Source organism: Sturnus vulgaris, chromosome 1 (genome assembly GCF_052056855.1).
Source record: "Sturnus vulgaris isolate bStuVul1 chromosome 1, bStuVul1.hap1, whole genome shotgun sequence".
NCBI classification, from domain to species: Eukaryota; Metazoa; Chordata; class Aves; order Passeriformes; family Sturnidae; genus Sturnus; species Sturnus vulgaris.
The window spans coordinates 75,489,039-75,506,014 of record NC_142243.1 but is presented as its reverse complement, the minus strand read 5'-3'; the positions used below and the strand labels follow the sequence as shown (position 1 = coordinate 75,506,014).

Below are 16,976 nucleotides of genomic sequence, written 5' to 3'. Positions count from 1 at the left end.
TTTATTAACTCTTCTTAAGTGCCCTTGAAAAAAACTAGGACTAGTTGTCTCACAAGATTAAATGTTATTGCTCCCCAGGCCACCAGATTTCGTTCTGAACACCTGCTGTGCCCAGCATCACCAGTCACAGTTTCACAGCAGAGTAGAATTGCATATCAAGACTCTAGTATAGCAGCACTGCTCAATCTCAGCAGCTCCACAAAGAGGAAGGACCATGATCTACCTTTTGCTTCTTTGTCTAAAAAATAACTTCATATTGATCTATTTGTTAAAGATGTTTCTACTTTTAATTTCTTTCAGGAACCCTCCAGAGATGCATTTGTTAGTGTGAACATCACAAATGCTGCTGTCCCCCAGACTGCTGAAGACACGAGTCTCCTGGTCCCCTCGGGCTCTCCTGTCCCTGGAAACTCATGCTGCACCTCTGGTCACAGTCCTTGCAGGAATGAGAGCCCCAGCACAGAGCCTTGTGAGACAGGAGAGTTTTCTGTGGTAACCGAGACTGATGATTACCAATTCCCACCAGTTCCCACAGAAGATGAATACATGGATAAGGATCTCAATAACACTGATTATTTATCTTTCCTAAGTCGAACTGGCAGTAAAACCACGTCATCATTTTCAGAACCAATGGAGGCAGGGGAGAATGATAGCTTGAACCAGTACTTTTCAGGTATTGGGAGCACAGAGGATGTATCAGTCTCTCAAGGCTTTCACCCTCCCTCCAGCAAAGATGGGGCACACATTGCCACAGACCAGCTTCTGCAGAAATCTTGCCAACATGCCCACAGTTGCCTGAAGGAAACATGCAACAAAGACACAGATCATTTTGCAACAAACTCTGACTCAGAGAAGATCTGTGTGAGGTGTGGCATTTTGTACAGAGAATCTCCCCGAAAGTGTAGCAAACCCTATTGTGCTGCTGCTGACAGCACCTCCACCTCCCCAGAAACTGGTTCCTGTGCCCAGTGCACCTGTGGTTTGAATTTTATCTCTGCTGGTCAGAGCACTCTAGCAAACGATCTTGGTGTGGAAGATTCACCTTCAGATAGTACCAGCATGAAGTACCAGAACACAAGCAGAAGCACTTCAGGGACACACAGAAGCACTTCAGGGACAAACAGCAGCACTTCAGACCTCCCTCCAGCATCTGGTAAGCCCATTAGACTTCACCCATACACAGTTGTATAGGATTATTCTCTTTGCTAGCTCAGTAGTATTCAGAGGATCTGACTTAGGAGAAGAAAATGATGATTTTTCACTTAATTGCCCTGAAGCTAGTCTGAAAAAAATCCTGAAATTTTAAGGCCATTTGATTTGTATTGAAATCTGCAAGAAGAATGAGCCCAGCAAGGGACCCTGAACCACCAATGCAGAACCCACCTTCTGGCTGTCACTGGAGAGGCCAGGCAGTTCTGTTAGCAGGTGTTTGTATTGGAGAAAATTAGAAAGAACACTATATAGAGACCTAGGTATGAGCTAAGGAAGGATGCATAATCCTCAGACAGATACTTTTCATTCACCAGTATGCACACATATTTTTGCCATTAGATTTAAGTCCAGTTACATTTATATAGTGGTCAGTGTAACTCCAGCTGGAGCTGTAAACTGGTGGCCCCAACTGGGTCTAAGAGATTATCTGCAATTTTCTGCTTATAGCTCTTTCTCTCTGTTTTTATTTGCTGGGATATAAGCGTTCACATAAAATAGTTTCATACAGACACCGTTTCTCCATACACATATACTTTGTCCCCTAAACATCTCTGAAACACTGATTAGTTTACTAATTGTCTACCAATTTATTAATTGAGTAAATATATCAAAATTGTCAAATGGAAACAGGGAAAAAAATCACCGAAGCAAAACCAGCAGAAGGGAAGTTATGTGCCTTCTCTGGATGAAACCTTCCTTCCCAAGACTTTTTTTCAGTATAAAAGTCTGCAATCTGCCTGTCATATGTTATTAGTCGTTTAAGATTATAATCTCATAAAGTTGGATGCTCTATTTTTATTTATATCAGTGCACTGCCAAGCATAATGAGACCTTAGTGTTGAGTGGGACATCCAAGTATTACTGTAATACCCACAGCAGTTGTAAGCTGTTGCCCTTCTCTAAAACCAATTGTGCCTTAAAATTTCTTACGGAGACATTCTTGTCGTTCTGCCAAAGCCCCAAAACAACACACTTGAAGGCCCTTCCTCTCTCAACATGCATTCCATATGGGAATCTAAAAGTGTGTAGCATTCATCTTCTGAAGAGCAGAAACTTTCTGCTGCTTCAGTTTCCTGAAATCTTGACACAGTTTCACGGTCTGGTCTATACAAAGTGCAGCAGGAGTAAAGAGAACACGGATTATTTTTTTTGTTATTGTTGGACTCTTGACATACAAGTTGTATTTGGTACTGCTTTTCTTTCTAAATGTGACACAAAGAGAACGAGAACATATTAAGGAATAATAGAGCATACAGGAAAGCTTGGATATAAGTGCTGTGCTAGAAAGTGCCATCTTATATCTGCAGCACAATTCTTTATACGGGATTTTAATTGTGTCTGTGCCTTTGGATATATACATGCTGTAGTGCCATCTGGTGAAACCTGAGCACAGATACCGTGTTCCTAATTTGCCAGTTTTTACGCATGACTGCAAGAAGATACTGACAGAGCTGTGGGCAGTATCAGAGCATGGGTTAGTTGATCTGTGGGTAACCTGGCTTGCTGGCAGAGTAATTTTTTTGCCCACAGAATAGCCATGCCCCCCTGGCAGCGCCTGGTTGCATGAAGACCAGGACAGGGCTTTGTCATGGGTTCCTGACTGAAGCAGCCCAGCCACACCACGGCTGCACGTGTGGGTGCATCAGCATCTGTCATTTTGCTAGGCCTTGTGAAATGCCCAGATGGAACAAATGTGCCTGTAAAATAACTTTCTGTAAAGCTTCTCAAAGTAACTGAAGCCACCAGGCTTTGCATACAGTTATGCTAAAACAGAATGGTACAAAAGAAGGTAGATGAAAAATGGGAAGAAAAAGACTATTGGAAATTCCATGAAGTTTTGGTCTTGGTTCAGTAACACTCAGAATGACAACAGAACTGGTAAACTCTGTCCCTCCTGTGAAACAATCCTAGAGAACCAAAGTGAACCTCTGAACAGGTGCCCCTTCCAGGGGTCACCACTGGAGGTAGAGTTCAAGCAGTTCTTCAAAGCCCACAAGCCTGGAGGCAGTCAGAACATGAAGGGTCAGTTCAAGCCCACCTCAAGTCCTGTGCAGGAAAACTTAGCTGACTCATAATTGGGACTGGTTTTGCAAAAGCCTTTCACTTCCAGATTCCAAACCAGCCTGGTTTGGCAGTGACAAATAGTTCTCACCACCTAGAGGCCATTAAATGTCTCAGAGAAAATTATTTGCCTGTGTTATTCTAGTTCTTAGCGAACAATTACCACAAAAGTTAATTTGTCTTTGTTATTAATATCAGATAGTCTGAAGAGATCAAAACGCCGAAACACTGCAGAGAACAATGCCTTCACTCTGAATGTGTCCCTTATACTTTTCAGGTTGGAAGCACTTTTCTTGGCACAGTGTAGGAAGCTCTTGTGTCCATTTTCTGTGCTTTCAGGCCTTAAATATTCTTTTGTTTCAGCATGGTGTCTTCAGAAAGCACAGAAGGTTTGCCAGCCATGTTCAGCTAAACATTATAAATGTGTTAATCTGCCTTTTTTTTCCCTCCCCACTGTCACATATGTTTCTAAATTTTTGATCTCCTGCTGAGCGCTGGTTACTTTCTTCACAGCACCTTTTGCAAGGCAATCTGTTTAAAGACAAACAGTTATTTTTGTACTGCCATTATGCCCAAGAGTTTTGTTCTTGGCAAATAGCCAAACTAAATCGAACACAGGGGAAAGAACCAGCAGGGAAAAGTTCCTGCAGAGAAAACCCTTATGGACATCTCATGTTAATCAACAGCACTTGGAAAGAAAGCAAAGAGTTAGCAATGCAGTGGTTTAGGTGAAATAAATAAAATTGCTTAAGGGGGGCCTATTAGAGAGATGCTCGAGTGCTGCCCAGACTCAGCTCTGAGCGGGCACAGATCCTGACTCCACACAGCTGGAGACCAGTGCCCAGTGCTGCTGTGCAAACGTCACCCGTGGCCATTGGAAAAACAGCATTTCTCTGGGCTGGGCCATGTTTATCTGCGAGGGAAATGGGAAAATGTCTCAAGTGTTGAGGAATGTAAGGAAGAAAGGCACAAAATGCCTAAAAGGACTCGGATCATTCTGCAAGTAATGATGAAGTGAAGCACAGCAGGAAAAACATTTCTTAGTAAGGGTGTTCACAGGCTAGGAAAATTTTGTTTACTTGGTTTCTTCAGTTTGTTTCACTTTCAAACTTTATCAAGCTTGTTGGAAGTTTGTTCTCAGTTATTTTCTTTCTGCTCTGAGGAAAGTTTATTAATTCCCAGAGCCTGATCCTGCTGTCACTTAGGTCAGCAGCCCAGTCCTTGAATAGCAAAAAGATTGCATTTATACTGAAAAATCTCTAACCTCAGGCAGACTGACTGAAACCATAACTCTGTTAAGTTGCTATAATATAGACTCTGTCTCTTCAATGGTGTCAGTCTATATCCAGCTAAATCCGTGCAGGGGCTAAGTGAGGGCCAGAGTGTTACGTGGAGGATCTGGACTATATAACAGAATTATATAAGCTCTGTGTTGTTTGGACACTGTGTGACTATGTGATCTGATGTTAAGTCTTTCAGTATTTATTCAGTAAGCCTGCTATCTAAAATGGTAGGATTGATTAGGGGTTTATTGCCTCTTTGGTAAACAGTGTGATTTCTGGGACTCCAAGGAAAAATAAATCTCATAATCAGAAATAACTAGCATTTCCTCACAAACCGCAGGCAGAGGCAGATTGGACACAGCTTTGTGCATCAGGCAGCACAGGGAACAAGAGATCATCACCCTCTCTCTGGCTTCCCAGATCACAGCTCAGAGGGAAAATGTTTCCAACCCTTCCAGACAGGCTCCTTGTGTATGACAGACTTTGTCCTGAGAAGACGAAAATGGAAATAATGAAAAGGTCCAGTGGAAGGCATTGATTATAAAAGCATCCTCATGTCACGGGGAAAAAAATAATGGAACAAGAACAAAGCCACCACAGCAGATTAAGTTCACTGCACTAAATGTTCACCTTGTGAGCAGAAAATATTAATCATGTGTGTCTTTTCTCCCCCTCCTTCCTTAGGAAATGTGACTGGAAACAGTAACTCCACCTTTATTTCAAGTGGACAAGTAATGAATTTCAAGGGCGACATCATTGTTGTCTACCTTAGCCAAAACTCTCAGGAGGGGGCAGCGGCCTCGGGGCTGAGCGAGGAGAACGTGGGCAGCCCGGTGCAGGAGGAGAACCTCAGCCGCTGCGAGACTTTCGCCGGCAATGCCCAGCACTACAAGGAGAAGTGTGCGGAGCTGCAGGGCGCCCGCCCGGCCCCGGGCAGCGGGGGGCCACGGTGGCCTGGCGGAGCCCTGGCCCAGGAGCGAGGCCCATCCTGCGGTGGACAAGCCTCTCAGCCCGTGCAGGAGGAAGGCAAGCTGGGACACTTCTCGGAGAAGGTGTTGAACTGAGGGGACACGGTGTCCTCGTTGCAGGCCAGGGCGCCGGCACACAGCCCCCAGTGAGGTGTGGGGCTGCTGCCGTGCTGCCAAAATCCTGGGTGTCACGATAGACTGGGAGACTGTTGCTGCCTAGGTGTCTCCTGGAAAATTTTACAGCTGAAAGGACCCTCATGGTGTACATGTCGGTGGTGGTGCTGTGGGTGGAGGTGGCCAATGGGGACAGGTGCACATGTGAAGCCGGGCACACTGCCCTTGTTGCAGAAGCAGCAGCAGGGCTTTCTCCTCTCCCCGACAGGGAGATGGGCTCCCTGCCTGCCCCCCATTCCCTGCCACCTCTCCCTGGCAGGTGGCAAAAGGGAGCTGAGATCGATTGACGTGGGGACTCTGTGAGGAGGAGAGCACTGCTGGCCAGGTGTGCAGGATGCTCCTGGGGAGGGGATGGTGTGGCCAAGGACCGGACTCATGGGGGCCCCTGAGCTCTGCCTTGGGCTTTCTTTTGCAGCTTAGCTGTACCCATTTTGCTGGGTCTTGGAGGTGGAAGGAAGCCATGGTGCTGCTGCAACCTTTGCCTCCCTGTGGTGATGTGGCAGGTGGCATCACCCCTTCCCATCTTCCCCCAAGGAAGCAGACACTCCAGTCCCAAATCGGCACCAGAGCCAAGGTCCTGGGCTGCCCCTTATTGACTTGTGGGTATAAATAGGTGTGTGTAATGCTGCCACAAGCGGATGATAACATGCAAAATACAGCTGATATGCCTCAAAAGCATACCAGATTAGTCTCGAGCAAAGAGTATTTATAGTGACCCTGATTCACCTCTGCCTTACTGCAGTTCTCCAGAGGAGTTCAAACCTCTGGAGATGAGAGTGATATGTGCCTGGTACACTGCTGCAGGAGTAACATCACTACAGTTTAAGACAAAGCTGCTAGTAGGTGAGAAAGGGTCTGTGACAACCAGCTGTGGATATTTCCTGAGTTACAGGAGAGGGAAGGATTATTTTGGAGATTACATCTCCAAAGATGGAGAATTTGGTCAGGTTCAAACATTCATTCTTTTATCTGCCCAAACAATTTTGTCATTCCCTTTGCCCATTTTCATTAATAGGCAGAGATTTACTTAGGTAGCATGAAGCTATTTGCAGAACTTGGCCTGTGTAGTTGAAGTCAGAGTGTAGCCTCTGTCACACTGAGGGCTGATGAGCAATGGGACCAAAGGTTTAGCATTAAAGAGTAATAGTAGTTGTATTTAGAAGAGAATCTTGGCTACTCAGCTGGCTTTGGTTCATGTCCAATATCCTGCAGCCTTCTCCAGCAGCCACTGTAGAGAGAAAGATGAAGGGAACAGAGTCTCAAGGAACTCCCAAGAGAAAAAGATAACATTTTAAATGATTTTCTGACAAGGGATAATTTTCTGACATTCTCCTGCAGGTGTAAGTTTTGCAGGAATCTGTCTGCAGACAGAGCCTTCAGAAGGGCAAGTGCTCTGTTTCCTGCCAGACAGCAAAGGGATCTCTTACCTAGTATAGCTTTGGCTTCCCTGGTGGGAAAGGTCTCTAGATGGGAGAGCTTCTCCCCAGGAAGGTTTTAAAGCTGAGGGGTTCACTGCATAGCTGCTGTTTGCAGTAGTACTGTTCTGTGGGGAAAGAGCATGTATAAAGCTGACAAGGTGATCACTCTGTCACTATGAGTTTCTCATGCATAAAACAAAAGGATGGTCTTAGCCACCTTCACCTCTCAGGAGAATAATTCTGCATTGTTTATATATCTGGGATGTAAAGTTCAATACAAATGTGCAAGACTCTCTCTTGGGTGACTGGCATAAAGGGCAAATGAACAATCAGTATCACTTCCACCTTTATGTGGCCTTCGAAAAACTAGATCATGCTAGCCTTGACTCAGACAGGCAGGTAGAGTGTCCCATTCAGTGATGGTCCAAGCTACCTCTGCCTCTCTGAAGGTGTGTAACTGAGGCTCTCTTGTCTGTGGTATTTTGTCTTTCTGCTGGATCTTTTCCAACCTCTTTCTAGTCTCTTCTGGAGTAGTTCTGTATCCCCTAGGCACTAGTGGGGACAAGAAAGCAGAACCACCATCACCTTCAGGCAGAGTGGTATAGATATTTTCCCACTTCATCTTAATTTTTTCAGTTGTTTCTTTCTGGAAAGCATTCTCTAAGACATCAGTCCTGCTGGAAAGTATACAACCAGACCCATTTACAGGGCAGGCAGGACTGAATTCTTGCACTCATCTCTGGGTAAATTACCCAAGTCAGTCTTCTTCTCCTTCTGCAGCTTCTTTCTTCCCTTGGTTTATAACTGCCACCAGAGAGTAGGCTCAAAATCCTGGTTTGAAGTGATACAATGGGAATTTACTGTGTCCTCAATGAGAACACATTTTTCGCTTGTTGAAATTCAGGTTCACAATGAGCAAGGATTGAAACTAGGATCATCAGCAAGCATGAAGAAATGAGTCCCGTATGGGAAACACGATGCACCAACAGACCCAGTTCTTTTCTTCCTCCAGACTCTATTCTAAAGTGAAAAAACAGTATCACAGCCATTAGCATACTGCATGCTACCTGGGTCTCTGCCTGACTCCTTAGACAAGGATCCCAAAGGGACTTCTTCATCCTCATGATTTCACTTGTCATCAGTTTGGAGCTGGGAGTGGTTTTTACCATCTGTTTGTACAACAGGGACCTATGCATTGGGCACTAATTTGGAGGCTTCTGGCTGCTATTGTAATACACATAATTAATGATAATAAAAATCTGAAATACCTATTTGAGAAAAGGTGAAGGTTTTATTTGAATAAATAGGGAAAATAAAATGCATTATTATATGCCTCTGTCTGTTTAAAGAAAATTTTAAAAAAGATCAAAATGTGAGTATAATTACATTCCTAGTTAGGCTTTTGTAACATTTTCTGTATGTTGGATTGTTTTAACAAGAAGTGCTTACCTTCCACAGTGTGTTCTGCAATGCATATTCTGCACCTGCACTGAGCCAGATAGGAGCTCTCATAGACCTGGTGTGGTAATGCTTTACTGCTGAGAGCTAGGCGCAGATTCCAGCTCATTCCTGAAGTTTCCTCCTGCACAGCATGCTTTTTTACAAGTCTCTTAGTTTGAGGAGTCATATGAATTGTCCTTGGTGATATACTAGGTGTTCTTGAAAGTCAGACACTTTCAGCCCTGACAGGACAGGAGTAATTCTGCATATAGCCATGGGAAAACAAGGACTTTGGAGCAGCCCTTCTTATCTCCATGGAATATGGCATTGAAGATCAATATAGGCAGTAATGGCTGTTAATCTGTGTACTTTGCTACGTGTTCACACAGAGACTGGAAGTTACTCTGTAAGACTTACAGCATTCCTGGGAGTAGCACCACTAAAATGCCATTTCTACTTGTCCATTCAGGTTTCCTCCTTTTTATCATGTTGATGGTATCTGAGCAATTACACCCCTGTGTCTATCATAAAACAGAACCCTACTGAAAGATGTCTTTGTGCTTATCAGAGCTCTCATTAATAGAGCTCTCATTTTATCAGATCCCTTCATGCACATTAGGCAGCAGTGCCCCTGTAAAAATAATCTACCATTAATGGAGAATTCACTTTGCAGCACCTTGGCAGACCCCAGCATATACCCCGGTTTCTCATTGCTCTCACTTTGATAGTGTGGTTTCTTGTTTTTCCTTCTGCCACCATCAAAGTTGGTTGTGGCCTCCAAGATGATTGTGTTATCTCTGCAGTGTTGCTCCAGTCTTCAGGCTCTCCAGCTGACTTGTCACATTGTTAAACATCTGTTGTGTTGTAAAATGTGAGCATTCATAAGCATGAACTTTGTGAAAAAAATGCTTTATTCCAATTCTCTCTGGCTTTTGAACAAGGCAATGACCGCATAACATTAAGGAACCATGTTGCGGTAGGTGAGGATGCCAAAGCGTCCAGTCGGATGTGTTTTAACACTGCTTTTTTATTTCTTCTTCTTCTGGCTAGTTGACTTATGGTTTCTTTGTTTTGGCTGAGGATTACCACAGCTCTTCTGGTTCATTTCTTAGCCTGTCTCACACTTGGTCGGTCCCTGGGCATTGCACCAGTTTTTACTTGCAGCAAAGTTGACAGGTCTGTTCCATCATGTTTCTGTTGGTGTCTCACATTTCTATACAATATATGCAGATGGTCATACATGAAATTACTACTATTTCAGCTTCACAGGAAACTGTTGGAAAGGTTTCCAAGGAGAGCAAAGGAGCTCAGGAGTGTATGGGACTACGTGTACAAGTGGAACATATACATGTCAATGGGACTTGGCAGAAAGCATCCAAGGCTGCTGGGAGGGCTTGTCAACATCATTGCAGAGGCACACTGCAACATCTTTGACAGGTCGTGGAGTTTGGGGGAAGTCCCAGCTGACTGGAAAAGGGCAAATATTACGCCCATCTACAAAAACAGGAAAAAAAAAGAGATTTGGGAAATTACAGATGAGTCAATCTCACTTGAGTACCTTGAAAAATTATGGAGTGGCTTCTCCTGGAAGCTCTTTCTGGGCATGAAGAAGAAGAAGGCAACTGGGAGAAGCCAACACATACCTCAGCTAACTCAGCCTTCTCCACTGTCAGCAGTTTGTTGTTTGCTTCATCATTGATTCCACAGAGATTTGGAAGCATAACCTTCTTCACGAAGACCTAGGCAAAGAAGGCATAAAGGAAAATCTTCAGGTCTCCCTCGGTCATTGTAATTAACTGGCCAACCCCACTCAACAGGGGACCTAGCTTTTCCTTGTCCTGCTTGCTAACACACAATACAGGATGTCAGTACTTCTTGCTATTCTTGATATCTTTTGCCAGCTCAGGCTACAGCTGGACTTTAACCTTTTCTTTGCATCTTTGCATGCCTGAGTGATATTTCTATATTCTGCTTTGGAAGCCTCTTCCTTTTTCCATCACTCTCATGTTCCTTTTTTTTTTGCATCTGAGTTCTTTCAGTATCTCACTGTTTAACCAGGCTGGTTTCTTGCTGTGCTTGCTTAGGTGGATGGACTGCTCTTGTGCATGGAGAATGCTGTCTGAATGTCTCCCAGTGCTCCTGAACACCTTTGGTTTTCAAGGCAGACTTCTGGGATACCTCCTGACAGCTCTCTGAGCAAGATGAACTCTGCTCTTATGAAGGTCTGGGCTTTACTCTGCTAGTCACCTTCTTAACACTCCTTAGGGTAATCTTATCAGTGCAGCCAAGGCTTCCACTGCCAGTCTTCAATTGTTTGAGAAGATTTTATCTGTTTTCACATCAGGTCTTCCATAGCAGACACCTACCACAAGCACTGCCTTGACGGGGACTCCTCTGATTTTGACCCAAAGACACCCAGCTGATCTGTCCTCCTGCACATGTTCTCAAATCACTCTTTTATGTAGAGTATAATCCCTCTTCCCCCTTTTCTATTTTCCCTCAAAAGCTTGGAAGCTGTTGATTTTTTTCTAATAGAGCTATTTCCTTAGCTGGTTTCTAAAATGATAGAAAAACCTAACATTTTACCAAGTTCCCCACTGTTGTGCCTGTGTCTGGTTATAGGTCAATAAATTTTATCTTGTGCCTGGGAATGGGCCTTCAGATTTCCCACCTGTAAGAAGGGGAGGGTGAGAGGCAAAGGCCAGAGCTGGTGTGAGGAGCAGAGGCTGAAAGATCCCACTGCCCTATAGACATGTGGGGAGCAGACAGCAACTTGTTGCTGCTGGAAAGTGCAGCATGGCCAGCAGCATCCTGGTTGCTTTTTCATTCCCAGTGTCCAGTACCAGGTGTTATCCGATGAGACCTCAGTCTCCTCTGTCCTGCAGGGGAAGAAGCAGCTGGCAACTCATCCAGGGTTTCCATCAGATGAAATCAGGCCTGTGGATGTGTCTCTCTCTTTCAAAAAAAAAAAAAAGTGAATACAAAATGAACTGAAACCACTGCCTCCACTGCCTCAACAGGCTGTTCCTATTGATCGTCACTGGATTATAATGGAAGGCTGTTTATACAAAGTCTCAGTTATTTGAAGCACCTCAAATGAGTATCTAGAAGGTGTTTTAGGTGTTTTTAGCAAGCAGGCCTGTTACAGTTCTCAATTACCTATCCTTAGGAAGCAGCTTACTTTCTTTGTTCTCTCTAGTTTTGTTCAGTTCTAACATTCATTTGTCTCCCTTTTAGTGTTGTAGGTGCCACTCAAGCACAAAAGTTCTTGCTCCCTTTGGGAAATACAAAACAGTTTCAGCAGGGACATTTGCCTTTTGCATCATTTCAGTTCCTTGTTGGGTTTTTTGCAAGCTTAGCTGGTCATAAATGAGCTAGACAACAGATGGTAGAGCTCATGCTATAAAAAATTATAATTTAACAGGAGTTTCCACTTAAAAATGCAGCTGCCCATGGTGCATGGCCAAATTTTCTTCTGAGAACACTCTTTGAATGTATTGGAGAATGAAATGGTATGAGTAGTTCTAATGATTGTCTCTGCAGACTGCTCATAAATGTTTCCTGCAACCCCTGTTCTTTTCATCCACACCCCATAGATCCAGCCTGTCTGCTGCATGGGCTACACTTCAGGGATATATTAGAAACCTGTCCAGTTCATTGTCTTCACTTACACAAAACAATCATTGCCAGGGTTTTGTCCCCTTTGTCAGAAGGGATGCTCCAAGTATGACAGAGACATAAAAAAATAAATCCACTTAAATGCTTGGGTTTTCTCAGTCAGGCTGGCCTACTATATATAAATATTGATACCCTTTGAGTCCGTTCTCTTCAAAGTCGTATTCTTTGATAGGTTCCATTCGAGTCCACCACAGTACACTTCTGTCTGCTCTGTAGGAAGTACTATGGCTGGTGGTTTGTTGATGAAAAATACTAGAAATCAGTTTAGTGTTTTTTTTGTTCTTACTTAGGAGGAGGTGGAAAAACACACTCAAGAATTCTGTCCCATTAATAATTTTTAAGTCTTATAAGACTTGTTTCCTTTTGGATCGTCGTATTTTTGGTTACTTTGACAGTAACAACTCTTCCATGCCAGCATTTTTTTCCCTTACAGGATAATTGTGTGTTGCTGAGGATGGCTGAGGGGCAGGATTGCTCAGAATTAAAGATGGACTTTATTTCTAAATAAAATATCTCACATGGTTCCTTTACTGGGTGAGCGGACACAAAAGGCTTTGCCCTGCTTTACTGTGACCAGAATATGTATGCCTGCTGCAGGGCCTTCAGAGCTGTTGACATGATTCCCTTGGAGTTCGTGCAGGTACACTAAACAAACCCAGTCACTGCCATGACTTCTTTAACTTGCATGTGAATTACATCAGCTGACTGAGTTTCAAAGAGCAAAGGTATGCCTGGGTTCGGGTGTTTTATGGGTTTTGGGGGTTTTTTTATTTCCCTCTAGTTTTCTTTCCCTGTCCTAAGCTTGTCATTCCTTTTTCGGTGTAAACACAAAGGTCGTGGTTTTTAGTTCGGTGGGTGACTCATTCTCATGTTTGAGCAATGTGATCAAAATGGAAACTTAGAATTCCCGGTGTGGTGTGTGTCCCACGCCACCAGCGTGCACGGAGACCTGAAGGGAGCCAGTGTGACGTGTGTGATAACTTCAGCGCCAGATCGGAGCTGATCCGAGCTTTTAACCTGACAGCGCTGCATGCAAAAATAAGGAAGATCGCTTTTTGCTGTCGGGTAGGTGCATGTGACACCTTCAGCAGCCGTGGGCGTGTGTGTGTGTGTGTGTGTGTGTGTGTGTGTCTGGTGTGTGTCTGTGTGTCTCTATGTCTGTGTCTCTGTGTGTGTGTGTCTGTGTGTGTGTGTGTGTCTCTATGTGTGTGTCTGTGTGTGTGTGTCTGTGTGTGTGTGTGCGTGTGTCTGTGTGTGTGTGTGTCTCTGTGCGTGTGTGTGTGTGTGTCTCTGTGTGTGTATCTGTGTGTGTGTGTGTGTGTCTGTCTGCGTGTCCGTGTGTCAGCCGGCGCAGTGTGCAGGGGGCAGGGCGGGCCTGGCCCGCTCGCTCCCTCGGGAGCCGTGGCCATTCCCGTTTCGCCGTGTCCCGCGGGGCCGCGCGGTGGCGCCGCAGGGCAGCCGTGCCCTCAGGAGGCGGCGGCGGCGGCCGGAGCAGGGCCGGGGGGACGGCGCGGCTGCAACCAGCCCCTCTCTCCAGAGGCTGCTTTCTCCCTGCACGGCTTCTCCCAGCAGCCAGGAAGGAGAGCTTGCTTGCTGTCCGTCCAGCGGAGCCCGGCCGACAGCCCTCAGCTCCTGGCCAGCCATCCCTGCCTTCTGTGTCCTCAGCAGTCTTCGCCTCGCCTCACCCCCGGGCAGCACTTGGCCTGCGGGCTGTGTGAAACTGCACAGCCACAGGGCCAGAGGGGTCCTGAAGAGCCAGCCTGAAAGGAGACACGGCTGCACGTAAAATACTGTATAATCTACCCTTAAAGTCATAGAACCAGAGAACATCTTAGGTTGGCAGGGCCCTTAAAGGTCATTTAGTTCCAGCCCCCCTGCCATGGACAGGGACACCTTCCGCTAGACCAGGTTGCTCAGAGGTTCATCCAACCTGGCCTGGAACACTTCCAGAGATAGGGCATCCACAATTTATCTAAGAAACCCCTTCCAGTGTCTCACCACCCTCAGAGTGAAGAATGTTTTTCATAATATCTAACCTAACTTTGTGTTTAAATCTATTCTCTCTTGTCCTGGCAGTACATGCTCTTGTAAAAAGTCCCTCTCCATCTTTTTTTGTAGGCTCCCTTAGGTACTGGAAGGCCACAACTAGGTCACCCCAAAGCTTTCTCTTCTCCAGGCTGAGTAACCCCAACTCGCTCAGCCTTTCCTCATAGGAAAGGTGCTCCAGCCCTCTGATCATCTTGGTGGCCTCCTCTGGACTTGCTCCGACAGGTCAATGTCCTTCCCTCCTGCTAGGGACCCCAGAGATGGATGCCTCACTCCAGGAGGGGTCTCACCAGCACGGAGCAGAGGGACAGAATCACCTCCCTTGACCTGCTGGCCACACTGCTTTTGAAGATGGAAACACTGCAGCATCCTGTGGCAACATAATCCAATGTGTAACTTCCTCTATGGCTAAATAATTCCTCCTGCTATCTCAAGTAAGTCACCACTGCCGTGGTTCAAGTCTGTATTCTCATTTTCAGGCCACTATATAGAAAGAGAATATACTATTCCTATGCTCTTCAAATACATATTTTAGCCTGTGTCACCCATTGACCAATCCTTAAGTGAAATGTAGAAATGTGCCCGAAGCCCACGGGATTGCTATCATGGAGCTTAACAAAAGTCTATAGATAGGGTGACCGGGGTTTTTCAAAGAAATGTAAATAAGGACTCAAAATGGAAAATGTATCTAAATCCCTGAGGCCGCTTTGAAATCCTTAGCCAACGAGGATAAACAGCCACAACAAATAACGTAACTGAAATCTGAATGGGAGGAATAATAACTTATGAACAGATGCTGATGGTCTTAAAATGAGATCTTATCAGCTGACAAAGTCAGTGGGACCTTGGGCTCCATGCACACAATGCACGTAATTATGTATTTTACCAAATGGATAAACTCAGGAGCTCAGCAAGCTGGGCTGCAGCCAGCACTGTGTGCCACTCACAAACATGCTTTACAAGAACAGACATTCAATTAGTAGAAAACAAAATCTAAAGAGGAAATGATTTGTTTTATTGGTCCCGTGCCAGCTAGAAATTAAACCTTTGAAGTCAAAGACTGTTTTGTACTAGAATTAAAGCTTTCTTATCTGACTCTTGTTGTACTGGGACAAGAGTTGCCTCCATTTGAAATAATTTCCTAGAAGTCTTCTCATTTCTGAGCTGCCTTTGAGACTAGAAATTCTGAAAGAAAAAAAAAAGATCCCTTTCTTAATAGAGAGAAAGATCCCTTAAAATTTACTTTATTGAAAATTACTATATGGAAATATTTTTTTTCCTGCTGAGTCTAACCCAGGCCTACTTTCCTGAAGTAAGAACTGCATTCTGCTTAATAAACTCAGCACAAAGAAAATTATTCCTTTTATAACTATTATAACCTCTCCACTTTTGAGTCTGAATGATGATACTCTGGGTTTTAAAGATGGAATAAATTTGTGTGGTTTTTATCCCATTTCCATTTCTGTAAAACATGATGTCTGCCTAAAATCTAGCTTACATGTGAAGAGCATATGTATATACTAAAAAGACTGCATATAAGACTGTAAATTTATGAACAAGGACTATATATTGCAGCCAAAAAAAACCAAAACAAAATCCAGACATAGAAATGTAATACAGCTACTACAAGAAATTACGTTTTTAAAGCAAATATTGGCAGCCTGGCAATATCCTGATAGTCTTTCATTGCACTAGCAGCAATCACACACTGTTAAAAAATAGTAGAATATTTGTGAACAGATTCAAAATTTATCGAGAACAACACCAAGAATTTTGGGTTTCCTTTTAACAAAGCAGAGGCATTGCATGGTTGGTTAAAGAGTGAATGTTGTATTGCAATACTGAGAAGTAATATTAATAGCATATAGGAAATACATGGTATACAACTCTAAAGAAAAAACATTAATTATGAAATAATTTTTCTCTGTTTTCCCCAAAGTTACATGCATACAGATTTAAAGGCAAAAGTGCCAGAAAGATTTTCTGGTTGAACATCTTTTCCCACTACTTAACTCACCTGAGGTGAACCATTTGGTGTCACACAGGAAGCTGGTGAGCTTCATAACCTTAGTGGCCATGGAAGAGTCTGCTTGGTTTCTTTGTGTTCAAACCAGTCTCAATAATCCAATCCCATGTAAAACGCAGGTCTCATCACACAAAGTCCAGGCTGCTCTTGTGCCTGTGTAGACTAAAGCAGAGCTTAATGTCCCAGATATCAGGGAATGACCAAAGGTGGGTAGAGTTCAAACCACTCTGTATGGCACTATAAAGAAGAGCCTAATCTTGGGGGAATAGCCTTAGTTCACCCTGCTCCTTGAGAGGGCTTAAACCCTCATCCCATTAGGATGGGTGGGGCTTGTTCACTCCATTTTGAGTACACTTAGGTCTTCTTCTGCCTGTCCTCATTCTACTTTTCAATTCAGCTGTGAAAATCCTGGCTTCTTTTCTCAGAATTTTTTGCAATGGGCTCCAGTGGCTACAAATTAAGTAATCATGGTTCCACTACAAAGAATCAATGTCACTTTTCAGACTGACAGTAAGAAAGACGCATGTCTGCGAAGAGCAAGACTTGAAGGATCTCCTTTCCCTCCCGAAAGGGATGTCTGATTAGAGCAGCTTATCCCTTCCTAAGGCTGTCAAAGTAACAAAGATGTTATGTGCAAGATATGACTCCTGGATTCTGCAAGCAGCCCAAA

At 44.2% G+C, this 16,976-nt stretch overlaps 2 protein-coding genes across 3 annotated transcripts in view; one reads left to right on the top strand and one right to left on the bottom strand.

Moving 5' to 3' along the window:
* TNFRSF11A (TNF receptor superfamily member 11a) overlaps nucleotides 1-8,387 on the top strand; it is a 29,087-nt gene extending 20,700 nt beyond the window's left edge. For both annotated transcript variants that reach the window (XM_088170435.1, XM_014872424.2), the window contains exons 9-10: nucleotides 301-1,153; nucleotides 5,241-8,387. In XM_088170435.1, the coding sequence (XP_088026561.1) occupies nucleotides 301-1,153; nucleotides 5,241-5,620 (1,233 nt within the window). In that variant the 3' untranslated portion in view covers nucleotides 5,621-8,387. The remainder of the gene's footprint in view (nucleotides 1-300; nucleotides 1,154-5,240) is intronic.
* A 66-nt stretch (nucleotides 8,388-8,453) lies between these two features.
* LOC148225313 (uncharacterized) lies at nucleotides 8,454-13,493 on the bottom strand. The gene is made up of 3 exons (XM_088170440.1): nucleotides 11,228-13,493; nucleotides 10,200-10,295; nucleotides 8,454-10,050 (listed from the first exon to the last, which is right to left on the bottom strand). Exons 1-3 carry the CDS (start codon nucleotides 11,381-11,383, stop codon nucleotides 9,880-9,882), a joined length of 423 nt encoding a protein of 140 aa, XP_088026566.1. The 5' UTR covers nucleotides 11,384-13,493; the 3' UTR covers nucleotides 8,454-9,879.
* Between the last annotated feature and the right edge of the window lie 3,483 nt (nucleotides 13,494-16,976).